A 27,087-nucleotide genomic window follows, 5' to 3' on the forward strand; every position below is an offset into this window, starting at 1 on the left:
TATAATTGACACACACCATTGTGTAAGTTTAGGGTATATCACGTGTCGATTTGATGTACTTACGTATTGCGGGATGGTTACCACCATGCATTAGCTAACATGACTCCATCATGTCACATAATTACCATTTCGTTTTTGCGGTGGGAACATTTAACTCTCTTAGCAACTTTTGAGTGTATAATACAGTATCATTCATTATAATCTCCATGCTATACGTTAGATTCCCGGACTTATTCATCTTATAACTGGAAGTTTGTACCCTTTGGCTAACATCTCCCCATTTCTCCCACCCTACTGTCCCTGGCAACCACCGTTCTACTCTCTGATCTAAGTTGGGCTTTTGTTAGATTTCACATATAAGTGAGATCATACAGTATTTGTCTTTCTCTGACTTACTTCACTTAGCATAATGCCCTCAAGATCCATCCATGTTGCTCAAGTGGTGTTTTTGATTATTTCAAAGAACACATCTCAATTTCATATGGGTAGGTCCTTAACTGCTCCCCTGGAGACTTGCTAATCTCCCTTCTTACCAAGGAGAGCGCTCCTCAGGCTGCACACTTCCTGCAGGCAAAGAGATCCAACTAGAGTTGATTTAAAGCTGCTTGCCCAGTTTCTCAGCACTGCTGACATTTGCAGGCTGGTAATTCTCCGTGGTGGCACCATCCTGTGCATCGTGGGGTGTTGAGCAGCGTCCCTGGGCTCCACCCACTAGATACCAGTAGCGCCCCTTCTCCCAGTCGTTACAACCAAAAATGTCTCCAGACATTGCAATGTCCCCGGGGGGGGGGGCAGAATGGCCCCCAGTTGAGAACTGCTGGCTTAAATAGTACACCTGGCACCTGTGCTTCATCGGTGAGCACAGGATGGGGTGGGGGGGTTCCACTGAGTTTGTCCTTCTTGCCTGTCCTGCCAGGACTGGACATGTCTCCCAGCATCGCACGGCCTCCATCTGCACACCTGGGCCCAGGCTCAACTTTCATGGAGCCCCAAGAGACCCAGGTGTTTGGGAGGCTGGCTGGTCCCTGGGCCCCAACACCAAGCGCCAGGAAACCACAGTTGCTATGGTGACCGCTGAGCTCCCGGGGTGAGGAGCAATTGGTTGAGGGGCAAAAGGCTCCCGTGCCTGGAGGAGTCAACATCCAGGGGCCTTGGCTGGGAGGCCACTGTCCAACATTCCCCCCATTAGCACTCGCAGACCAAGCAGAGCAGTGGAGAGCCACTGGTTCAGCCCCCCGGGGGTGCTGGAGGTGACAGAGCCTGCAGGTAGCCGAGGGGAGCTGAGAGAGTGAGATGGGAGCCCCGCTCCAGATGACCCTGCCTGGCTGGCCTCCTAGGAAGGCCATCTGGCCACTGGCGTGAGGTCTCTGAGGCCCAGGTCCTTTCCTGGGGAAGGACTGTCCAGGTGGGCGGGCAGCATGAACGTCAGGCCCCTCAGCCCGGGCACCCGCCGGCGGCCTCTCCAGGGTCAGTCAGGCCCCCTCCCGGCACTTCCATCCAGCAGTGTGGCCATCTTCATCAACTCGACGGTCTCAGGCAGGGCTGAGGGCTCAGGGGATGCCAGGGCAATGGGCATGGCTCGCAGGGTCCTCTAAGACACCTGGATGTGAAAGCAACCGGGACAGTGACCCACGTAGGAACTGGTGAGGGAGAGCCTCCCTGACCCTCTGTTTCCTCTTCCATAAGCCAGGCTCAGAGCCTGACTTGACACAGTTACTCTGAGTAGCAAATGATATTGCAACGAATATGAATGATGAACATTCTACACTCTAGGCTTAAAAAGTGCCTGAATCTTCCTGTAGCTACAAGGCTCTGCATGAAGGGGACCCTGTTCACTCCTCAGCTATATCTGGTTTGATTCTCACTTCACCCATGTGTTGTAGTCATACTGGGCTCCAGCAGGTCCTGGAACCCATGAAGCCCCAGGACCCATAAGCTGTAGTTATTCAAGTTATGTGTTTATTTAATGTCTGACTCCTCCAACCGGGTCGTAAGCTCCATGAAGGCAAAGACTACATGGTGTGTGCTGGTAAATGTTTAATAACCTCTTCTCCGGATATTAAAACAAAAACAAAACCAAAAACACCTGATTTATACCAAAAACAACATTTATTGAGCCCCTGGGTTGAGGGCTGAGAAATTATCAGTGACCTAGACAGGCAGAGGTTCTTGACTTTGGGGAGCTTGCAGCCCTGCAAAGTAGAGGCATCACCCCCATTTTACAGAGGGGGAAACCGAGGATAGCCTGACACTGGGCACAAGGCCACACAGTGAAGTCAAGTGGTGGGAAAAGTCTCAGAATCCAGGTTTACTCTATAGGTAGGGCTGCCAGAGTTCTAGGAAAAATAAAAAACCAAACCGCCACCACCAGCAACAAAACCAGGGCTCCCAGTTCAACTTGCATTTGAGATAAACAACCAATAATCTTTTAAGCGTAAGTATATCCCAAATAGTGTGCAGAGAGGGGCATACTTATGCGGATAAATGATTTGGTGTTCATCCCAAGTGCAAGTTGAACAGGGCTTATCAGACATGCAAATTCTGGGATCTATGGAGTGGGCTATACTTAGGCTATCAAGTTTTTCATCGTTTATCTGAAATGTAAATCAACTGGGTGTCCTGTATTTTATCTGGCAATTCTAACCTGAGGTGACCAACCATCCTGGTTAGCTGGAACTGGGAGGTTTCCTGGGATGTGGGACTTTTAGCAGTAACAACAGGAAAGTCCTGGGCGTAGTTGGTCTTTCTGGTTTACCTCCTGTTTTTTGTATCTTTTGGTTCACTGTGAAGGGTCCCAGCCTTGGTGGGAGCAAATGAGGCTAAAAGTAGAGCCGTGGGGCAGGGAAGAGTTCTGGGTTCTTCCTATTCATATCCTCCACGCCACTCCTTGCAGATACAGATGCAGAGAGGGAAGCCCTACAGAGCACCGCCTACCCCGTAGTACAGACCTTCTGCCAGAAGCACGGCCTGATGTCCGAGGTAATTGCCCCACTGTTCCTCACTGCCGCAGCGTCAGGGAACGAGGGTGTGCCACCCGGGCAGTCACACGGGCTCTTTGCTTAGAAGGACCCTGTGCCAGCGTTACACCACGGAGGCTTAAAGTCCTCTTAAAAAAGGAGAGTGGAGGGGTCGTGGCCACAGGCACTGTGGTCAGCACAGGTGGTGTGGCACAAAGTACTAGGAGTGGCTGCCTTGCGACCCTGCTCCTTGGGCATGTCATTTTTGTTGTTGTTTTGTCCTGCCTTCCCGGGCTCTCCCTGCACTGGGGCAGCTTCGGGGGCATCTAAGAGGGCATTGGGATATCCCGGGTGGGCAGGCAGGTAAGACGTGCCTTTTTCCTGGGACACTAATGGTGTACCAGCTGGGCAGTCACCACGGGCCCCAAATAGAGTGCACCGATCCCAGGGCGGGGATGTTGCTGCCTGCACGTTTCCAAGCGGAAACCAACAAACTGTCTTTGGAGTCTCAGCTTCAGGTGATGCTGCCTCCTTGCCATTTACGACTGTCATCCATCACACCAACGGCCCCCACCAGCATTTATATACTACTAAGAAAGAAGCAGTGCTGTGATGGGAATCTGACTTTGCCCGCCACTGATCATGAGACATAGTTCAATGGCAGAGACACTAAAAAGGAAAACATAGGTGCTGAGCACCGATGAAACATCCCGTGTTCATCCCTTTAATGTCCACCAGGTGCTGTGTAGCTAACACAGTAAACATCCTCAAGACGCAGTCAGAGAGACAGTGACCCAGAGAGATGAAGGTTCTTGCCCAGAGCTGGTGGCTGACACTTTTTCCTTCTCCCCTTCCTCCTCCAGCCACATCCAGTACTGCACTCCTTTCACCCCATGCTGTAGTTTATTAGGAATTTTATGTCTTTCTCTCTGGACAAAGGAATTTAGGGAGGCAGGGAGCATTCTGATTCCCATCCCCCTCTCCTCACCCAGCTTTCTGTGGGGTCAGCTTCACTACTTGAATTGAACCCTTCTGCCTGGCCAGCTCCTGCCTAGCAGGCAAAAATGGACCACAAGCGTGCGGTTGCCAGGGAGACTTCGCCACATCCGATTCTGGCCAAACGAAAACCCTCCTTTGCAAAGAAAGCTCTGCGAACAAGTGTGGACATGTCCTCGTTTAAAAAGGAACAGTTTGAAAATGCCCAAGCTCTTTAAACTTTTTTTTTAATGTTTTTAAGTAAATTTTTGAGTTCAGAATTTAGACTGGCAGGAAAGTTGCCTATGGTACAGAGTTCCCATATGCCCCACACCTACTTCTTCCCCTATATTGTAAACATCTATTATCGGGGCATGTTTGTCATAACTAAGAAATGGACATCGGGACGTTACCATTAAGCAACCTCTGGACTTTACTTGACTGTCACCAGGTCTTCTATTCGTGTCCCCTCTCTGGTTGAGGACCCCGGCCAAGGAACCCTGTTACGTTTAGTTGTCACAGCTTCCCACTCTTCTGTGGCTGGGACAGCTCCTTGGTCTTCTCCTTTGTACTCATGACCATCGCAGTCTTGGGGATAACTGCCCAGGTGTCCTGCAGGATGTCTCCAATCTGGGTCTGTCAGATATTTTTCTCATGATTACACTGGGATTATGGGTGTCATTCAAATTCTTTTGATCCAGATATCCCTCTTTGAGGAGAGGCTATCAAAAATTATTGAAGAGGGACTTCCCTGGTGGCACAGTGGTTAAGAATCTGCCTGCCAACGCAAGCGACACAGGTTCGATCCCTGGTCCGGGAAGATCCCACATGCCTCAGAGCAACTAAGCCCGTGTGCCACAACTACTGAGCTCGCACGCCACAACTACTGAAGCCCACATGCCCTAGATCTACGTGCTGCAACTACTGAGCCCGCGTGCTGCAACTACTGAAGCCTGCAGGCCTAGAGCCTGTGCCCCGCAACAAGAGAAGCTACCTCAGTGAGAAGCCCACACACCTCAATGAAGAGTAGACCCCACTCTCTGCAACTAGAGAAACAACAAAGACCCAACACAACCAACCAACCAATAAATACATAAATTAATTAATTAATTAATTAAAAAAATTTTTTAATTATTGAAGAAATTTTACACCTTTATCAAAGGTAATTTTTAAAAAATCACCCATCCTACCACCTTCCTGACAAACCCATGCTTGTTATTTCCAGGTGGTTGATCTGAGGTGGGGTATTCGGAACACCGAGGCCACCAACCACATGACCATGGAACTCTGCTTGGAGGAGCTTGGCTGGTGTCAGAAAACATCCATAGGGCCAGCTTTTGTTGTGAGTCTCTTGGGAGGGATGGATTAGCTCTTACTTCTCATTCTACCACCAGGATATGGCCCCTACTTCTTATCCAAACCCGTCAGTGGAGGGAAGTGGGTGGCATTTCTGCTATCATACCCAATCTTCGTAGGCTGCCTGTGGCAGACATTGCTAATCAATCACAGCACTCATTTTTCTGCAGAGCTAGCTGGGATCCAGACATTAGCAGTCAAGTAGAAGCAGCAGATGAGTTGGAGAGCAGTGTTGAAGCCCAAAGGGATCTTAGAATTTGCTCCGAAACTTCCCCCGGGTTTTTCACCTCATTCACTTTGTCTGGGGAATGTTGAGGTCCTAGAAAACCATAGAGAAAGTGGAAATCTACAGGGTATCGAAAATTTTTTTCTCCAATGTGCCCCATGGTGTTGGGAGCAGACTCTGTGGCCCTATCTGGAGCCTGCCTCAGGGGCACACTTCCCCCCAGGTGAGACCAATCAGGGTCTTCTCTCGCCCCCAACTACACTCCCTCTGACACCAGAACAACCCCCAGCTCACAATTAATGGTTTGGGTTATGACCAGCAAATGATATTCCAGGGTTTTGATTTATTACATCACCAAGTTTCAGATACACCAAGAGCTATGGCATTTTGGCTCATAAATCCTAGAGCAGGGGTCAGCAAGCCACAGTCTATGGGGCAAATCCGGCCCCCTACCTGTTTTTATAAATAAGGCTTTATTGGCACACGGCCATACCCATTCATTTACATATCGCCCAAGGCTGCTTCCCAGCTTCAATGGCAGAGTTCAGTAGTTGCCACATAGACCGTCTGGCCTGCAAAGCTGAAAATATTGGCTATTTGGCCCTTGTTGGAAAAATTTGCCTACCCCTGTCCTAGAAAGTAAAGACGAAAAAAGTCAAGAAAGTAGCTTTGCCCAATACATCTTAATCACAAAGAAGCTTTGAGCAGCTCCCAGAAAAAAACCTCTCCTGGAGATAAGAATGTAGGAATTAGGAGATGGTAGTCCCCATATGAAAACGGTTTTCTAGGGAAATAAAGACAAATAGATGAGGCCTGTTTGGCCTTAAAACTGCACTGCCCCATGCGGTAGCCATGAACCACATGTGGTGATTTAAATTTAAATTAATTAAAGTCAAGTAGAATTAAACTTTCACCTCCTTGGTTGCACCAGCCACATTACGGTGGTTCAGTTGTCACTTGTGTCAAGTGGCCAGCATATTGGACAGCAAGGATGTGAACACTTCCAGCACTTCCAGAAGTTCTAGTGCTGCCTTAGAGATTGTCTCCTTAAAAAAAAAAAGACTAAGACCTGGCAGCAGATGCGAAAAACTTTCTTTATTATGTATCAAGTTTTATCTATACAGTTACCATTGTGTTTTCATTCTTTTGTTCTATACTTTTCTTTGTATGTTGGCATCAATTTTTCTTTTTTTCCCAATCTTATTGAGATATAATTGACATGCAACACTGAAAGTGTACAGCATAATGACTTGACTTATATGTGTTGTGAAATGATTATTAAATAAGTTCAGTTAACACCCATCTGCTTGTATAGATATGAAAAAGGAAAATGTTCTTCCCTAGTGATGAGAATGTTTAGGATTTAGTCTCTTAGCAACTTTCAGATATACTCTACAGCAGTGTTACCTACATTACCTCCCCAGGACATATTTGTCTTATAACTGGAAGTTTGAACCACTTTATTTTATTTATTTATTTATTGAAGTATAGTTGATTTACAATGTAGTGTTAGTTTCAGGTGTACAGCAAAGTGATTCAGTTATACATATATATTCTTTTTCAGATTCTTTTCCCTTATAGGTTATTAAAAAATGTTGAGTATAGTTTCCAATTTTAATTATTGCTTTAAAATACATCCTAACGTTTGAAAGGCTGTACCATCTGGCTTACGTATCTCCTTCACACATTTTTTTTCCAGTCTTCTAATTCTGCTGATGATTGAGCCTGATGATTGATCATTTTGTTGTGTTTCAAAGAAAAAAGAAAAGAAAAAAATTTTGTAAAGAAAAAAAGGAGGTGGGGAGAAAATGAACTCCAGGAAGAATTCGATTTTGCAACTCAAATTGCAGGCAATCAAAAGCACAATGCAGGGCTTCCCTGGTGGCGCAGTGGTTGGGAGTCCGCCTGCCGATGCAGGGGACACAGGTTCGTGCCCCCGTCCGGGAAGATCCCACATGCCGCGGAGCGGCTGGGCCCGTGAGCCATGGCCGCTGAGCCTGCGCGTCCGGAGCCTGTGCTCCGCAACGGGAGAGGCCACAACAGTGAGAGGCCCGCGTACTGAGGTGAGAATGAGCACATTTATCATAGAAACAGAAAGGTCAATGTGACAGAAGCAAAATGGAAAAGGGGATTAGTGGTACAAGATAAACTTGGAGAGACAGGGAGGCGGGAACCAATTCACAGGGGCCTTACGGGCCAAAGCTAAGGGTTATGTTAAGTGTCGTGGAAATCCTTCATAGACGTTTTATTGTTTGTTTTTGTAAGCAGAGGAGTGATGATAAAATACAATTTCTGGTTTTTCAAAAAAAAAAAAGCACAATGCAGCTTCCAGGTGGCATGGGGGATGGGGGACAGGAGGGAGGATGATCTCTGAGCTTCCCCCAGGCCCAAATGGCCCAGGGACCTTGCAAATCCTTCCAAAATCTTAGTTATCAAGATAATTAATATTTTAATGCAATGTTTATTTTTAATATCAAAATTGACCCCCCAAATCCATGAGGAACAAAATATCAAATTCTAAAGACAGGATCCACCCGGCACTTTGGAGACCCATGTTCACCTCCCCCCTCATCTGGCCCTGCTCCCTGGCTGCTACTGGGGACAGTCCTGCCCCCAGGGCCACATCAGAGTGTGAGATTTGGGCAGAGCCAAGGGAGGCCTTCATTCTTGTCACAGCTCTATTGCTGGGACAAGCCAGCACCTAGTAATAGGTAAACAAGGTGTTTCCTGTGGCTGTCATAACAAATGACCACAAATGTGGGGGGCAGGGAGCTTAAAACGACAGAAACTTATTCTCTCACAATCTGGAGGCCGGAAGTCTGAAATCAAGGTATCAGCAGGGTCGCACTCCTTCCTAGCTTTCTCAGGGTGAATCTTCTTGTCTTCTCCAGCTTCTGGGGTCTCCAGGTATTCCTTGGCTTGTGGCTGCACTCCCCCAGTCTCTGCCTCTGTTGTCACAGCATCTTCTTCTCCTTTTCTATTTGTGTCAGATCTTCCTCTGCCTGTCTCTTGATAAGGACTCTTGGGATTACATTTCAGGCCCACTTTGATAATCCAGGATAGTCTTCCAGTTTAAGATCCTTAGATAAATCATGTCGTCCTTCATCATGTACCTGCCTCTGAGGTGAAAACTGAGGCAGAGGAAGAAGGAGTCTCTTTTGCCCAAGTGGGAGAATAGGGATTCCCCCCTGTGACTGTCTGAGTCCACCACCCAGCTCCCAGCTGGTCCCTTACCTCTCACCCCTGGCCTCGTCCTCTGCCCTTTCCATCCTCCACACTGGCTACCAGAAAGATTTTTCTAAAAATGCATTGTGATCAAGCCATTGCCCTACTATAGACTGTCAGCAAGAGATAGGTTCTTCTTATTATTTATGAGTTAGTAATGTCAGCTTATGGATTATTAGTATGTCAATTTACATCACCCAAACTATTAAATATATGAATTTATATTACCCACACTATGAAATATATGTATTTATATTACGTACACTATTAAATATATGAATTTCTATTATCCACACTATCAAATATATGAATTTATATTATCAAAAATATTAGGGCTTCCCTGGTGGCGCAGTGGTTGAGAGTCCACCTGCCACCCACATTATAAAATATATAATCCATTTTATCAACATATTAAATATATTGATTTAGTTAAATATATTGAATACAGTGATATTTATTAATAGTATTTTAATTTTATTAAAATATATGATTATTATCTATTATATATATACATTCTAGTAAAGACATACCAATTTTTAAAATTTTTATTTCAGGATAATTTTAGATGAACAAAAAAGTTACAACATTATAAAGCTACAAAGATAGTGTAGAGTTCCCGAAGGTTCTTCACCCAGCTTCCCACAATGCTAACATCTTACGTGACTGAGGTACATTTACCAGAACTCAGAAATGAACATCGGTATTTAATATTGGTGCATGACTAGTAACTAGACTCCAGACTTTATTTGGGTTTCCTTAGTTCTCCCATCAATGTCTTTCTGTCCCAGGATCCCACATTGTATTTAGTCCTTTGTCTCCTTAGGCTACTCTGGTCTGCAACAGTTTTTCATGACCTTGCCGATTTTGAGGAGTACTGGCCAGGTCTTTTGTAGAATGTCCCTCAATCTGAGCTTGGCTGGTATTTTCTCATGATTAAATTGGGATTATAGATTTTGGGGAGGAAGACTGCAGAGGTAAAGTTCCCTCCCCATCCCATCGCATCAGGTGTACCTGAGGCCTACTTGACATCACAGGTGATCCTAACCTTGACCCTTTGGTTAAGGTTAGTAATGACATACAAATTTTTTTTTTTTTTTTTCCCCACTGTACGACATGCGGAACTTCCCCGACCAGGGATCGAACCCATGCCCCCTGCACTGGAAGCACAGAGTCTTAACCACTGTACCACCGGGGAAGTCCTGACATATCAATTTTGAATACACTTTTATATGGATAATAATGTTAAGGCTACTGTTTCTTGTGCACTTACCATGTTGCTATTGCTTGCTCTGTGACACAAAGCCAAGTGAGCTAATTGCTCTCATAGAGATGTCTGACATGGGGACTGTAATTAGCGTCTGGGGTCAACTATGGGATGGGCCAGGATTTACATCTCAGCCCTGCCCCTTTCCAGCCGTATTGACTTTTGGCAGCTTGGACTCTCCTTTTCCTCATCTGTAAAATGGAACTAGTCAGAGATATTACCTAATGGAGTCATTAGAGGGATCTAAAGGGTCTTGTCCCGGCCATGATCTCATTCAACAATGAGATCTCTAAGCAGTCATGTCAAACCTTGCCCATTAAGAAGTCCCACTTGAGGGGCTTCCCTGGTGGCACAGTGGTTGAGAGTCCGCCTGCCGATGCAGGGGACACGGGTTCGTGCCCCGGTCCGGGAAGATCCCACATGCCGCGGAGTGGCTGGGCCCGTGAGCCATGGCCGCTGAGCCTGAGCGTCCGGAGCCTGTGCTCCGCAGCGGGAGAGGCCACAATAGTGAGAGGCCCGCGTACCGCAAAAAAAAAAAAAAAAAAAAAAAAAGAAGTCCCACTTGAAAGAACAAATAGAAACTCCTTGACATCAGCAGAAAGCACAAACAGTTGTGGAGTTCAGGGGCACGTCATGGACGGCACCTTCAGAGCATATTATTTTCCAGGCACCTCGCCCAACTTTTTTTTTTTTTTAATTTTTATCTTGAAATAGAGATTCATAGGAAATTGCCAAAAGAAAAAAAAACAAAAAGGAGGAAGAGGTATCCTTTACCCATTTTCCCCCAAAGGTAACATCTTGCAAAACTAGAGAGCAATATTATTACACAACCGGGAAGTGGACATTGTCACAATCCAGAGAGAGCACACTTGTACAGACACCATTTGTGTGTGTGTATGTTTGTCTCGCCCATTTCCTTCTCTGCAATTTTCTCACCTGTGTAGCTTCGAGTAACCACTGTGGTCAATACACAGGGCTGTTCCCTCACCACGAGGATTCCCCCCACTGTCCCTTTAGAGCAGCACTCACCGCTTCCCACAAACCACAGCGCTGGTAACCACTAACCCAGCTCCATCTCATTTATTTTGTTATTTCAACCATATCATAGAAGATAAGATCACAGACTGTAAACTTTTGAGTTTAGTTTTGTTCCTTCAGCATAAGGTGCTCAGCTTTTCGCAAGCATTATTTCACAGAAAATCCTCACAACAGCCCCTTCAGGGTTGATCTAGTACACCCATGTTACAAGGGAGGAAACAGAGACTCAGAGAGGTGCAGTGATTTGCCTAGGGTCACACAGCCTGCTGGTGGCAGAACAGATGGTATTGGATTAGTTCATGCCAAAATGTGTCCAAGAAGGATCCTGTTTGGGGACTGTTAGCTGCCTTCGTCTCTGACCTTCACTCATGGGGCTGAGGGTCACGTGAGGCCAGTCCAAGGAGGACTTTTGAGTGGTTCTTGTCTTTGGCTCTGAGACTAAGTCCTGTCTCCAAGGGCCTGACTCGCTCAGCTAGAGAGTTGGGATCCTCTGCTGAGCCCAGGGAGGCTTCAAAAATAACTCCTCAGTCTGACTGCTATTTCAAAACAATGGCCTCCAGGGAGAAGTCAGTGTGAGCTCTCAGCTCTGGAAAATACAGGTCCTCAGGGCAGCTGCTGCATGCTCTGGGACAGGGCTCAGCAAACCATGGCCCAAGGACAAAACCTGGCCCACTGCTTGTTCTTGTAAATAAAGTTTTATTGGAAAACACTGGAGTGCATTCGTTTGCATGTTGTCTGTGGTTATGCCAGGTGACTCTGAAACACACTAAGCTTGAGAACCAATGTTTCCATCCCCGGAATGTGTCTACCAAGTGCTCCCATTCGAGCCAACTGATGACCACACTCACTTCCCATCTCCTCCACTTTTGCAGCCATCGAGGGGGAAATAGAACGGGACCTGCTGAACTCAACAGACTGGGACCAGGGGGCGACCGTCTTCCTGAGAGATATCCAAGACCTCAACAAACACATCCTGGAGGTCTGCGCCCTCAAGATAGTGGACCAGCTTGCAGCCGGCTGCCTGGACACAGACCCCAGAACCTTCTCAGCAGCCTCAAGGAGCACATCGCTGACATGCAGCCCGGAGTTCTCAAGGCCCACCACCTGGCATGGAGCCGAGACCTGGTGGACCCCCACAAACAAGGCTCATGTACGGTACCCAAAGGAACTGGGGGAGCAGTTTGTGGCCAGAGCTAACCGTCAGGTCCTCGAGTGCCTCCAGAAACTGGAGGCAGGCAGGCAGGAGTTGGCTTGGCTCTATCAGGAGATCTGCCACTACCTGGGGCTCAGTGCCGAGGCCCCCCAGACCTGTGGGCACCAGGAGCTCCTAACCCAGCTGGGGCAGCGGCTCCAGCAGAGCGACGGCCACTCCCACCCACCCCTGGTGCTTTTCGGACCCCCGGGCATCAGAAAGACGCTCTGATGTGCAAGCTGGCTGAGCAAATGCCAGGGCTGCTTGGCCACAAGACAGTGACCGTTCCGCGGTTTCTGGGGACGTCACAGATGAGCTCCGATGCCCGAGGCCTGCTCCAGAGCATCTGCTTCCAGGTGTGCCTGGCCTATGGGCTACCCCTGCCCCCTGCCCAGGTCTTGGAGGCCCATACCAGGGTGGTACAGTTTTTCCACACCCTCCTCCACACCGTCTCCTGCCAAAACTTTGAGTCCCTTGTGATCCTGCTGGATTCAGTGAATGAGGTAGCCTCTGTCCGTGCTCGGAGGGTCCCCTGGCTGCCTCCCAAGTGCGCCCCAAGGGTCCACCTCATCCTCTCAGTCTGCTCAGGACAGCAGGGTGTTTTAGACACTATGCGGCAGGTGCTCACGGCCCCAGGTGCTTACTGGGAGGTGAAACCCTTCTCTGGAAACCAAGGGCAAGAGATGGTTCAGCTCCTGCTGGCCGCCTCGAGGAGGACGCTGAGCCTGATGCAGAGGGACCTGCTCTGGGCCAGCCTCCCAGAGTGTGGGCACCCGGGGCAGCTGAGGCTGGCCTTCGAGGAGGCCAGGAAATGGGCCTCCTTCACCGTGCCGGCCCCTCTGGCCTCCACTGCTAAGGAGGCAATGCACCAGCTGTGTGCCCGCCTGGAGCAGACACGTGGGCAGCTGCTGGTGCCCTGAGTGCTGGGCTATACATTGTGTCTTCCTGGTGAGTCTCTGTTGTTTTCACTCTTTTCTGAATTGAGATAGAACACGTGCATTCTTCTCCAAGGGCAGCCATAACAAAATCACAAACTGGGTGGCTTAGAACAATGGAAATCTATTCTCTCATGGTTCTGGAGGCCAGAGTCTGAAATCAAGGTGTCAGCTGAACCACACTGCCTCCGGAGCCCCTAAAGGAGAATCCGTTCTAGGCCTTTTTCTTAGTTTCTGGTGTTGCTGGCGACCCTCAACATTCCTTGGCTTGTAGACGCATCACTCCAATCTCCACCTCTGACCACATTGTGGTTTTCTCCCTGTGTGTCTCTCTGTCTGAATTTCCCTGTTCTTGGAAAGACATCACTCATTGGATTAGGACCCACTTGCATCCAGTATTGTTACCGACTAAGGTTCTTGGCCTTTTTTTTGCGGTACGCGGGCCTCTCACTGCTGTGGCCTCTCCCGTTGCGGAGCACAGGCTCCGGATGCGCAGGCTCAGCGGCCATGGCTCACGGGCCCAGCCGCTCTGCGGCATGTGGGATCTTCCTGGACAGGGGCACGAACCCGTGTCCCCTGCATTGGCAGGCGGACTCTCAACCACCGCGCCACCAGGGAAGCCCTCTTGGCCTTTTTAATCAACATAAATTGATAAGAGGCCAGAAAAGAAATTCGGGCAAGGCAGAGGGGAGGGAAAACAGGTAACAGGTTCCCCTGCTTGCTCACTCCCTGAGGGGGGAGTGAGTTTGTTCCGTACATGGGGTGAGGGTAGGGGCAGGTCCAGGGGTCGAGCCAGAGGGGCGGCTTAGTTTGTTTGCCCACCCCTCTGGTGGGGTTGTGTGCAGGGGGCATGCTCAGTACCCTGCTTTCGCTCCCGACTCTTCAAAAGTGGCAACTGGGTTTTTGGTCTTTTTGTATCTTGTTTTCCATAGTTTTCCCAACTGTGCGTGCGCGCAGTTCTATTTAGTCCCTTATAGTTTCTTTGTATTTTGTTGCTGGAAGAGACATTTGGCCAGGTGCAAGCACTGCAGCAAAGGGTCCCAGGTCCTAGGTCCCAGCCTGTCTCTGTACGACCTCATCTTAACTTGACTACTTCCCCAAAGACTGGTTTCAAACAAGGTCACATTCACAGGTTCCCCGTGGGTACAAATTTTGGGGAACACTATTCAACCCAGTCCAGTTCGTATCCTAGTTTTCACTCATTTAAAGCGTATAGTTCAGCAGCATTTAGTACATTCACAGTGTTAGGCAACCACTATCCATCTCCAGAACAATTCCTCACCCCACAAGGAGACCCCGTCCCCGTCAGCAGTAACTCCCCTTCCCCGACCCCCAGCCCCTGGCAACCACTAATCTGTCGCTATGCATTTGTCTAGAGTATTTCTTCAGAAAACGTTTTACTTAGAAATACTTTCAAATTATAGACTAGAGGAAGAACTCCCATAGTGCAAAAATAGCGCCGAGAACTCCCATAGAGCAGAATTTTTCAGCCTTGGTGCTATTGACATTTGGGGCTAGGTCATCCTTTGCAGTGTGTAGGGCCATCCTGTGCAGTGTAGGGTGTTGAACGGTATCCCTGGCCTCTACCCACTAGATGCTGGTAGTATCCCCCATCTGGGACAACCAAAAATGTCTCAGGACATTGCCAAGTGCCCCTTGAAGGCAGGATAGGTCCTCGTTGAGAAATACTGCCATACTTCTTCCCCCCACAAACACCAATTTGCCGTATTAGCTTTCTCTCTCTCCCTTTTCCTTTTTCCCTCTCTCCCTTTCCTATCTCTCCTTTCCTTCCTTCCTACATCCCTCCCTCCATCTCTCCCTCCCCTCCCTCTCTCTCTTTATTTCTTTCCATTTTTCTATCTATCTATCTATCATCTATCTATCCATTCATCTATCTGTCTCTGTCTATCCACACACACACCCACAAACAAAATTTTTTCCTGAACCATTACAGGCATCATTCCCCCTCACCCTTAAATACATCACATATATCCTAAGAACAAGGGCAATCAGAACCCCACATCACCACAAGACAATTTTAAAACTCAGAAAATGTATCATAAATGCAATAATATTATTTAATACACAGTATATAGTCAAAATTTACCAATTGTCTCAAAAATGTCCTTCATAGCTGTCCCCTCCCCTTGCCCCCATCCCAGGATCCAATCCAGGATAACATGTTGCATTTAGCTGTCAAGTTTCTTTGGCCTCCTTTGATCTGGAATGTTCCACTCTCTATCTTTGTCCTCTTGAAGAGTGCAGACCACCTCTTCTGTAGCTCAGCACTCCTTAACCCTCAATGGGTATATGTATCTCAGGTCTCGTTTTTGAATAAAGACTGATTCAGCAGGTCTGGGGGTGGAGCCTGGGATCTTGTGTTTCTCTCAGGCTCCCTGGCGACGTTGATGCTACCAGGAACGCACCTGGGGGTGCACTGGAGGGGAGTCGGTACACTGTCATCTGGGTTGATCTGATGTCTCCTCATGACGACATTCAGGTTAAACATGGATGGTGTTCGATCCTTCTTGTGCATTTTTTTCCTACCACAAATTTGCAACATACCCCTTTGTAATTAATAAGCAATGTGTGCGGATATCTCAGAAAAGTCTTTTTAAAGCAAACTTCTCCGAAGAATTGACCACAAGCATGGGTCTACAGTTAATTCCAGGCTTTGTAGCATGGGAATCAGCAAAAAGCAATAGGAAAACCCAATTCCAATGTGTTTATAGAGTTTAAGGAATGAAGGTTTAAACGCAGTTGCTGAACAAACTCCGATAAACCAGGGTCACGATGGTCAGAGATGCCAGGTGTGGATGGTGAGTCAGAAATAATGAGCAGGAGAGAGGAGTGTGTTCATCACAGGCACCCAGCATCCCATGCGAGGGTGGGACGGAGGCCAATTCGCAGGCACACCGAGCAACAGAGCTTTACCTTAATGCAAACAGCCATCGGGAGACGCTCATGCCCATCATTAGAAATGCTGGACAATGCACATTTCCTCTTCTCAGCTTGGGGGGCAGTTTTCTCTTTTGGACCTTTGTCTTTTGCCACAAATCAAGGTGACAGCAACCAGCCCAGTAAGTGGGCTTTTTATTTGTTTGTTTATTTGCCAGGAACAGAAATCCACTCACACTATCACATTAGAAATAAGGGCTTTATGTCATGGCCATGGGAGAAACTCAATGGATGCAGGGCTACCCGATAGCCAACTCCAGGGAGGGGTAGCCCAGATTTCATGTGGTACCCCAGATTTTGTGATTGATGCCCACAGCATGGACTCTACAAGAGCACAGAGACAGACCAGGGAATGTTCCAGAATAAAAGGGTGGGCCATCAGGCCAACCTGATGAAGTCTACATGGAAGGTGGGGTTGTCATGGGAACCAGAAAGCCACAGAATCAGGGAAGTTGCTCATCCCCTCTCCCTCTGGGTCCTCTCTGCACATTGGCTTCTGCTCTAGACTCTTCCTTTCTCCTCTGTAAGTGTAGCTTGCCTGCCACAGCTGCTGTTGGCATCATGGGCTCCCATTTTGGAGAACTGGCGCCATCATACTGGCTCCTTCTTGAGTCCTGGTTGGAAAATCTGGGGAGATAGACATCAATTGGCATTCCTGGCCCCATGTCTGGTCCAGTTAGTAAAGCTGGGGGCCTCCTGGGGTGGAGGACCACCCTCCTTTAGTGCCTGGTAAGGGAGGTGGTCTATGGAAGGTGACTCTAGGGGAGGTGATTTTGCTATGTCCTGTTGCATGAAAATATGTTATGTTTACACACAGAGTTGACCTAGAGTGATGGTTGAGAGCCTAGCTCTCAGAGCAGATCTGAGTACTTCTGGGCCAGTGGTTCTTACCTAGGGAGATTCTGTGCCCCTGCCCCTGGTGGACACTTAACAGTGGAGACATTTTGGTTGTCACGACTGGGGGATGGGGTGCTACTGGGATCTAGTGGATGGAAACCCGGGATGCTTCTCAACACCCTATAGTTCAGAGGACCCTCCCCCAACCAGAGGCTCATGGTGCTCCAGTTGTCAGTAGTGCTGGGGGTGCGAAACCCTGGCTTAGCATGAAAGATACTGTCTGGCTATCTCTCTATCCAGCTACCATAATACCTATCTATCCATCCATTCATCTATTTATCTACTTCATCTATCTATAATCTATCATATCTATCTATCTATAATCTATCATATTCGTCTGTCCATCCATACATGCATCTATGTACACCTATCTATAAGCTATCATCTATCTATCTGTCTATCTATCTATCTATCTCTCATCTATCTATCTATCTCTCATCTATCTATCTATCTATCTATCTATCTATCTATCTATCTATCTATCATGCTGGTGACACCTAGTGGGTGGAGGCCAGGGATGCTGCTAAACATCTTACAAAGTACAGGGCAATCTCCACAACAAAGAATGATCCAACCCTTAGTGTCAACAGTGAGAGGCTGAGAAATGCTGTGTTAGGCATGCATTGTGGCCTTTCCGAGCGCCCTCTGTACAGAGGGGTAGCTGGAAGAGTGTCTGTTCTGTGCGGCTTCTGGAAGGAATAACAAGATCATACTTGCAAAGGGACATCACTGGCCAAGATGCCTCAGCCAGGATCAAACACAGGGCTGTGTGACCTCACCCACAGAATCTGGTCTGCAGTGCAGGCAAGGCAGGTCTCACGTGGGGGGCAGATGAGGTCTTGGGTCCACATTGTCAAAGGGATGTCTCTGGGGATGGAGGAGGGCTCTTAACCTAATGGTTCAGCTGTCCGCGGGCACATTGCCCAGTCTTTCCAGCACCGTCCAATAGAATGTTGGTGATGCGGGCAATGCTCTGTATCTCATTGTCCAATGTGGCAGCTACAGGCTGCAGTGGCAGTTGACCTCTTGAAAGGCAGCTTATGCAATCCAGAAACTGGATTTTAAATTCTATTAATTTTTAACTTTAAACGCCCATGTGTGGCTGGTGACTACTACATTGGACATCATAGCTCTAGACTTGATGAGACACAGAATCTTCAAGAGCAGGGATGAAATTGAATTCCTCTTCCCCTGGCCATTCAGGGACATGAATACACAAACCTCAGTTTCCCCATCTGACAAATGGAGGAAAGCTTTCTGCTCTGTCTCCCTCCAGCTGAGTTTGGAGACTCAGCTGCAAACTTGGATGAGGAGGTGCAAAGAGGTACAGGTCCTAATATTGAGCTGAGCAGGTTTAGGAAGAACAAGAAAATGGCACCGACCCAGGACTGTTCACAGATCTTCACCTGCTCTTACGTCCTTTTGGAGTCTCCTTCCCCCTATTGTAGACTCCTGCTATTGAAGCCTAGACAGACGAGGTTGAGGCATGCCCCCAGGCAGGGGGTTGTCAGTGTTGAGCACAGATGATATGACATATGATCCCACTTATGTGAAATGTCCAGTATTGTCAAATCCACAAAAAGTAGGCTAGTGGTTGCCAGGGGCTAAGAGGGGGCAGGTGTCACAAACATGGTGGTACCTCATGACTAGCAAAGTCTCTTGCCCCAAAACTGCTCCAACAGAGGATTCCCCATTCCTTTTTTTTAATTTTTAAATTTTAATTGATTATTTATTTATCTTTTTGGCTGCACTGGGTATTCGTTGCTGCATGCGGGCTTTTCTCTTGTTGCGGCGAGAAAGGGCTACTCTTCGTTGCAGTGCGCGGGCTTCTCTTCTTGTGCAGCATGGGCTCTAGGTGCATGGGCTTCAGTAGTTGTGGCTCATGGGCTCAGTAGTTGTGGCTCGCGGGCTCTAGGGTGCGGGCTCAGTAGTTGTGGCACACAGGCTTAGTTGCTCCGTGGCATGAGGGCTCTTCCAGGACCAGGGATTGAACCTGTGTACCTTGCATCGGCAGGCGGATTCTTAACCACTGCGCCACCAGGGAAGTCCCCCCATTCTTAGTAGTGGGGTCACCTTCTGCATAACCAGGAGTCATGCCTGTTTCCTCTCCTTCCACATCCTTTTTCCCTCCATAATCAGAAAGTCCTCTTGGCTCTGCCTCTAAAACATCCTAAACCAACCATTTTTTTCCCATTCCTACTGTCCCTATCTTGTCCTAGGTCATCCCCGTCTCCACCTGAACAAGTGTCCCAGGCCCTCACTTGTCTCCATGTCACTGTGTTTATCCCCCAACAAGCCCCTTCCCCAGAGAGGCAAGAATGAGACTTTTTTTTTTAGTAAACCGCTATTTGGAAATAATTTTACATTTACAGAGGAGATAAAAAGGTTGAACAGAGTTCCCATAGATCCTGCCCCTTACTTCCCCTCACGTTAACATCCAACATAACCACAGCATTGCTGTCACAGCCAGGACATTAGCATTGATACGTGACCGTGCTCTCAACTCCAGACTTGATTTGGATTTCACCAGTTTTTCCACCAATATCATTTTTTTCTGGTCCTGGAGCCAATTCAGTATCCCTCATTGCGTTTAGCAGAGTGAGATTATTTAATTGAGGTAAAATTCACATACTGTAAATTTAAATTTTTACCGTGTTACAATTCAGTGACATTAGTACATTCACAATGTGGTGCAACCGTCACCTCTATCTAGTTCCAGAACGTTTCCATCATTACTGAAAGGAGACCCTGTCCCTGTTAGCTGTCATTCCCCATCCCTCCTCCCTCAGCCCTTGGCAACCACGAATGGATCTGCCTTTATGGATCCTGATCTGGATATTTCATATAAATGAGATCATACAATATGTGGTCTTTTTTGACTAGTTTCTTCCACTCAGAATGTCTTCAGGGTTTATCTGTATTGTAGTGTGTATCAGCATTTTGTTCCTTTTTATGGTCAAATAATATTCCATCGTATGGATACACCCCTGTCTTAGTCCATGTGGGCTGCTCTAACAAAAATACGATAAGACTGGGTGGCTTTATAAACAATCTATTTCTCACAGTTCTGGAGGCTGGGAAGTCTAAGATTAAGGCACCAGCGGATTTGGTGTCTGGTGAGACCCTGCTTCCTGGTTCACAGACCGTCACGTTTCACTGAAACTTCATATGACAGAATGGACAGTGGGTCCATTGGACAAGCTCTCTGGGGTCTCTTTTATAAGGGCACTAATCTCATTCGTGGGGGCTCCACCCTCATGACCTAATCACCTCCCAAAGGCCCCACCTCCTAATACCATCACCTTGGGGATTAAGACTTCAACACATGAATTTGGGGGAGACACACATATTCAGTCCATAGCAACCACATTTTTCTACTTTTCATCTGTTGATGGACATTTGGATTATTTCCACCTTTTGGCAATTGTGACTACTGCTGCTGTGAACATTCTTGTACAAGTTTTGGTAGGAACACCAGTCTGAAATGAGATTTTAAAATCATGAATGAGACCGAATTTCTTCTGTCCTGATTAAACCCTTCCAATGACTTCCCAATGCTTTTAGAAAAGTATCCAAACTCCTTACCAAAGCCTGTTGGATCTGGCTGCCTCCCATCCCCCTGCCTGGAGCACCCTGGCCCCAGATTTTCCCACACTGGCTCCTTCCCTCCTGCACAATCCCAGCTCTTGTGACACCTTCTCAGAGAGATCCACCTGCTCCAAGAAGCATCTCTCCCCTGCCACTCACCTTCATGTGATTTGGCTTATCTTCTTCCTAGCAATTGGTGTTACCCAAACTCTTTGTGTTTTGTGTTTTTTTTCTGTTATTTTCTATGTGGCTCTCTGCACTAGAAGATAAGCTTCATGGGCTTCTAGCTCTCTGTCCTCCAGGGGACAGCACAGAGATGACACTCTGTGAATAGTGGTTAAGCAAACATGCCAGTACTTTACTGATGTCAGTGGCCTTCCAGGTTGCATCTGTCTGCTTCCCTGAGAATGAATGGACTGGCCTGGCCCCTGCCCAGAGGGCCCTGTACAGTGATGTGATGCCGGAGAAGTATGGGGCTGTGCTTCCCTGGGATATCCATGTCGAAAGCCTGCTGGGATGTCCCATTTTTATCTGGTGGATAAACCATTGTGCCTGAAACCACAAAGAGAAGACCCAAGCCTGGTTTGTATTGAGGGTGTATTGAAGAGTGAGAAAGAAGATTCTACTCTTTTTTTTTTTTTCTTTTGGCCGCACCACAAGGCATGGGGGATCTTAGTTCCCTGACCAGGGATCGAACCTGTGCTCCCTGCATTGGAAGCACAGGGTTTTAACCACTGGACCACCAGGGAAGTCCCAGAAGATTCTATTCTGATGGAGGAAATTTTTGAGGAAACACAGGCCCACGCCATGGTGCTACCAAGTAAACCCCAGTGGTGTGGCTCCCAGGAATTTTGGTTTGAAAAGACCCGTCAAGAGGAGAAAAGCAGGTTAGGGAGAGGGCCTGGCTACCCCAATGGAGAAAGTGTGGAGACGACCACAAGTGACATACCTGTGATTGTCAAAGATGAGATGGTCTCAGTGGAAGAGATCTCAGAGAATACTGATGTTAATCGCCACCTCGCTGGACAGCAGAAAATTCCAAGTGAGCAGGTATTCTATATGTGTAAAGAATATGGCAAGTGTTTTGATCAAAATGAAGACTTTGATCAATATCAAGGAATTAAAAAAAAAACACAACTCTTGGCCTTAGCGCCATCTTCTGGGAAACCTCTGCGCCATGAGAGCAAAGTGGAGGAAGCAAATGCTCGGGCTGAAGCGCAAAAGAAGAAAGGTGAAGCAGAGGTCCAAGTAAACTTGTACACCCATGGAAGCCACAGGAGCAGAAACAAGGGAAGCCAGAGGACAGGGACGATGGTACAAATTGTTGGACTGCTTGCCTACTGTCTAGAACTTGTCTCAGTGGATCTGGAACATCTATGACTATTCTGATCACCTCGACCACCTTTGAGAGACCCACCTTGCTTGTATCAAAACGGTCCCTTCCTTTGCCCTGGACCTGTGACAGTCTGGACTGGTTCTGTTCTCAGTTGTGGCTGAATGTAACATGTGTACAATAAATCATCTCTTTTGCTGTCTTAGCTAAAGAAAACACAGGTGTTTGTACTCCCTGTAAGCAGAAGCCAGCCTCCCTCTCTCATCTGCTCTGAAATGAACTCTGATTGTTCTCCAACCCTGAGGAAATTTGTCGGCAAGTCCCGTAGTTTTTCCAGGCAAATGCTCACAGGTATTACGAAGTCCATTCCAGTCCAACGTTTATCCTGTTTAAAGCCACCTCCTTTTTAAGGCAAGGACACATCGGGGTGGTTTCTGCATTAGTTTCCTAAGTTACCTCCTCTCTCCCTCCCGGTGCTGCCTGACTCCTCTGAGGTCAGGAAGGGGATTGGTTCAGGGTTCTGTAGGTGAGTGAGAAAAGGAAAGATCAGGAAACGTCTTACTTGATGGGTACAGCTGTAACCAGGTGTTGGTACCGGCTGGCCGTGGGCACCGTCCAAATAATGATCCCCATGGTGAACACTTTGGTGATGGGCCGGATGCCATAGAGCTGTCCCTTCCTCAGCTTCTGAGTCCTCCAAGTACAGAAGACACAGGTGTGTTCCAATGCCCATCCTTTCTCCCTGCAGGCATGGGCTCTCGGAGGCGGAGATGAAGGATGTCCTGTCCTTGGATGACAAGGTCCTGCAGGCTGTGTACCAAGACTGGACCCTGCCCAGCAAAGAGCTGCTGCGTTTCCCACCCCTGATGTGGGTGAAGCTCAGTCGAGATCTGGGTAACCGCTTGGCCAGGCGGCCCGTGGATAGCTTCATACTCCTGACCATCGCCCACAGGTAGGTCGAGAGGGTTGGTGACACTGTCTAGATGGGACCCCCAGAGCGAGGACTCACTGACCAGGCTCCTCCTTCTTCCAGATCCTTCTTCACTCCCCATTCCCAGGAAACCAAGTCCACATAGTACAGCATTTACCATCAGCTCTAACACAACTAACTTGTTTTTTATTTTTATAATCATCATCATTATTATTCTTAATTTTGGCCACACCTCGCGGCTTGTGGGATCTTAGTTCCCTGACCAGGGATCAAACCGGGCCCTCGGCAGTGACAGCACAGAGTCCTAACCACTGGATTGCCAGGGAATTCCCACAACTAACTGCTTTTTTAAATTGAGGAGAAATTCACATAACATAACATTCATCATTTGAAAGTGAACAATTCAGTGACATTTAGCATATTCACATGTTGTGCAACCATCACCTCTAACTACTTCCAGAACATTCCTACCACCCTAAAAGGAAACCCCGTCCCCATGAGCAGTCACTCCCCATCCCCCCGCCCCCAGCCCCTGGCAACCAAGAATCTGCTTTCTGTCTCTATGGATTTGCCTGTTCTGGAAATTTCGTATGGATGGAATCACACACATCGTGGTCTTTTGTGTCTGGCTTATCTCACTCAGCATAATATTTTCATGGTTTATCCACGTTATAGCATGTGCCAGTGCTTCATTCTTTTTATGGCTGAAAATATTCCCTTGTAGGGATGGACCACATTTTATTTATCCACTCATTCGTTGATGGACACATGGTTGTTTCTACGTTTGCGTGATTGTGACTAGTGCTGCTGTGAACATGCATGTACAAGTTTTTGTTTGAAAACCTGTTTTTCCATTCTTTGGGGTATGTAACCAGGAGTGAAATTGCTGGGTCATACAGTAACTTACTTTATGTTTAACTTATTGAGGAACCCAAATGTTCCTTTTTTTATTATTATTGTTTTATTTTTTTGGACATTTGGGTTTCCACCTTTAAAAAATATATATTTATTTATTTATGGCTGCATTGGGTCTTCTTGCTGCGTGAGGGCTTTCTCTAGTTGTGGCGAGCGGGGGGGCTACTCTTCATTGCGGTGCGCGGGCTTCTCATTGCCGTGGCTTCTGTTGTTGCGGAGCACAGGCTGTAGGCACGTGGGCTTCAGTACTTGTGGTGCACGGCCTCAGTAGTTGTGGCGCACGGGCTTAGTTGCTCCACGGCATGTGGGATCTTCCCGGACCAGGGCTCGAACCCGTGTCCCCTGCATCGGCAGGCGGACTCTCAACCACTGTGCCACCAGGGAAGCCCCCTGTTCCTTTTTTTAAATTGAAGTATAGTTAATTTACAATTTTGTGTTAGTTTCAAGTATACAGCAAAGTGATTCAGTTATATAATGTTCCTTTTTAAAGTAAATTTCTTTAAGGAATAAAAGTAAGATGGGCCGATTGAGAGATAAATAATAGGTAATAAATAGTGGTCAGCTAAGCCAGCCAGCATCTGGAAGGTGGTTTAGGGTGGACTGGCATTGGGGAACCGCCTCCTAGAAGGCCAGTGGCCACCTCTGAGCTTGCCCAGTGTCCCCTCTCTGCAGACAGCTGGCCGAGGTGGTCCGAGAGCGCTACCTGTCCTGGCCCGAGAAAGCCAAGGGTCACGGAGTCTTGGCCGACTTATTCTCAGGGACCTGGAGCCAGGGAACCAAGAAACTCATCATCCTGCCACTTGTGGCGCAACCCCTGAACCTGGGCCGCAAGGTGAGGTGCCCAGGGCCCCCTGCTCCTCCCACTTGGAGCCTCCAAGCTGCTGCACCTGCAAGGCAGGGACCACATGCCTCCTTCTGTCCATCATTTCCACCCCAAACTCCCTCCTGACCACCTTCTCTTCTCTACCCATGTTGGGTTAGATGTCACCTCTGCCACTGAGCTTATTTGGAGGGTGGCGAGCAACAGATGAGGACCATGCAACCCTCCTGCCCAACTTTCCAGAGGATAAATTTTAATTTCCTACGCTTCGATTCCTCCTGAGACACACCAGTTTCCTCCCTGTTTTTTTGTTTGTTTGTGTGTGTGTGTGTGTGTGTGTGTGCGGGGAGGGGTGTGGGTTTTGACGTTTTCCTTTGTGAATTTCCTGGATTTCCTTTGTGAATTTTCCTTTGTGAATTCCCTGGAACAATCCAATTTCCAGTTATTGGTACCCCCAAAGCATTGCTCATTTTAAAAATAACACATTTTGTTTTCCACTTAGGACAGTAGTGTGTGATTGTTGGAGAACACAGAGAGGATCAAACAGTAAAATAAAACTGTCCACAATTCCCCCTTTTGGGAAGATCTGCTCCTATACTCCCTCCCTCAGGTCACTCACTATTCACACATTTCTTTCCAGTCTTTCTTTTGTTCCAGGGAGCTCTAAGACTTGGGGTCCTTAGCTTGCAAGTCACTACCTCCTTTTTTTTTTTTTTTTTTGGTCTCTCAAACATCCTCAAGGCTCAGCTCAAATGCCTCTTCCTTCAGGAAATCTTCCGTGATTTCCTTCCTTCTTGATTACTTGTTTTGTTTTGTTTTTTGGCTGTGCCTCGAGGCTTGTGGGATCTTCCCAGACCAGGGATCAAACCCATGTCCCCTGCAGTGGAAGCTCAGAGTCCTAACCACTGGACTGCCAGCGAAGTCCCTTGATTACTTGTCCTTTACTCCATGCTCTCTTCACTCCGAGGCAGAACTCAGACTTTTCAAAAGAAACTTTTAGTTTCAAAATCATTTTAGATTTCCAGACAAGTTGCCACGAGTATTCAGAGAGTTCGTGTGGACACTTCTTTTAAATTCCCCTGTTGTTAACATCTTGTGTAACTGTAGCACAGTGATTTCAACTAGAAAATACACTTTTAAGTAGTGGTTATAGTTTGATTTTTCTTTTTTCTTTGTCTCTCCTCCTGGACAGGGGAGGCCAGAGGCTGGGCCAGGTCTGATTCTTTCTCAATGCTTCCCTTTCTCCTCTCCGGTACCTCACAGATCCTCTCCCGTGGACCCAGAACCCCTTGCAGGCTCAACCACATCCTCTCTTTGGGATGTGGTTTGACGCCCTTCCTGGTCTCCTAGCCTCAGGATCTCCGCTCCAGTCCATCCTCCATGGTCAGATGCTTCTGACCATCCAATCTGATCATGCTTCTCCTCTAACACCTCCCATGGCTCCCCAGTGCCCTCTGTCTCCAGTCCAACCTCTTCAGTACCTTTGTGATCTACTCTCTACAACCTCCCTAGCCTCAGTCTCCACCATGATCCCCCACTCTGTCTTATAATTCAGCCCTTCCCAAACTCTTGTCCTTCTCTCTCCCACCTCCCAGCCTTTGCACATGGCAGTCCCTCGCTATGAAATGCCAATGGTTCTGACACACTTCACCAGAGAGGCTTCTATTTATCCTGTGAGACCCAGTTTCAATGCCCCTTGGACCCTGAGCCCCAAGCCCCTCCTGTCCCAGCCCAGCCTGTGGGTGGAGGATGGTGTGGGCCATCTCTGTCTGGAATTGTGTCCCCACCCCCACACCCTCCAGCATCACCTGGTGCCTTGCCTGGCCCATGTTTGTGGAGTGAATGAATGAGCTTGTGTTGTAGTGGCCTGGCTGCCAGCCCCCTCCTCCTCTGCAGGTGGCCCCTCAGCCCCTGTTGTTCTCAGACACGGTTGCAAACCTGTGGAAGCTGAAGGAGTTACCCTACCACCTGATCCACTCAGACCGCATCGAGGAGCTGAAGCAGGAGGTGCTGGGTAAGGACCAGACCCATCTCGGAGGGGGCTGAGCAGGTCCCCAACCCTCTGCGGTGCTCCCGCCTTCCAGAGCCTGACAAGGGGGAAGGGGGGAGGGGGAAGTTCAAAATCCTTGGCTCCTTTAAGGCACTGGTTCTCATCAGGGGCGGTTCTGCGCCACCATCCCCTGCCCCCCAACCCCAGGGGACACTAGGTGATGTCTGGAGATATTTTGGTTGTCACGAATGGGGGAGGCATGCTGCTGGCATCTAGGGCTAGTTGATAGTACACAGGGCAAGAAACTGCCTTAGAATGAGAGAGACCCTGTCTATCTATCTGTCAATCTATCATCTACCATCTCTATCTCTATTTTTCTACCATGTATAGTTGTCTGTTTATCTATCCATCCTCTATCTATCTGTCATATTTATCTACCATATATAGTTGTCTGTTTATCTATCTATCCTTTATCTATCTATCTGTC

At 47.8% G+C, this 27,087-nt stretch overlaps 1 protein-coding gene across 1 annotated transcript in view; it reads left to right on the forward strand.

Annotated features, from left to right (window-relative positions):
• The first annotated feature begins 2,899 nt into the window (after nucleotides 1–2,899).
• NWD1 (NACHT and WD repeat domain containing 1) overlaps nucleotides 2,900–27,087 on the forward strand; it is a 69,285-nt gene continuing 45,097 nt past the window's right edge. Inside the window, 12 exon segments of the mRNA XM_024767466.1 lie at nucleotides 2,900–2,933; nucleotides 2,936–2,979; nucleotides 5,158–5,300; nucleotides 11,052–11,056; nucleotides 11,914–12,072; nucleotides 12,075–12,172; nucleotides 12,174–12,447; nucleotides 12,450–13,172; nucleotides 22,629–22,635; nucleotides 22,693–22,896; nucleotides 24,463–24,622; nucleotides 26,507–26,624. Coding sequence (XP_024623234.1) covers nucleotides 2,900–2,933; nucleotides 2,936–2,979; nucleotides 5,158–5,300; nucleotides 11,052–11,056; nucleotides 11,914–12,072; nucleotides 12,075–12,172; nucleotides 12,174–12,447; nucleotides 12,450–13,172; nucleotides 22,629–22,635; nucleotides 22,693–22,896; nucleotides 24,463–24,622; nucleotides 26,507–26,624 — 1,969 coding nt within the window.

This window comes from Neophocaena asiaeorientalis, unplaced genomic scaffold, assembly GCF_003031525.2.
Source record: "Neophocaena asiaeorientalis asiaeorientalis breed wild unplaced genomic scaffold, Neophocaena_asiaeorientalis_V1.1 scaffold87, whole genome shotgun sequence".
NCBI lineage: Eukaryota > Metazoa > Chordata > Mammalia > Artiodactyla > Phocoenidae > Neophocaena > Neophocaena asiaeorientalis.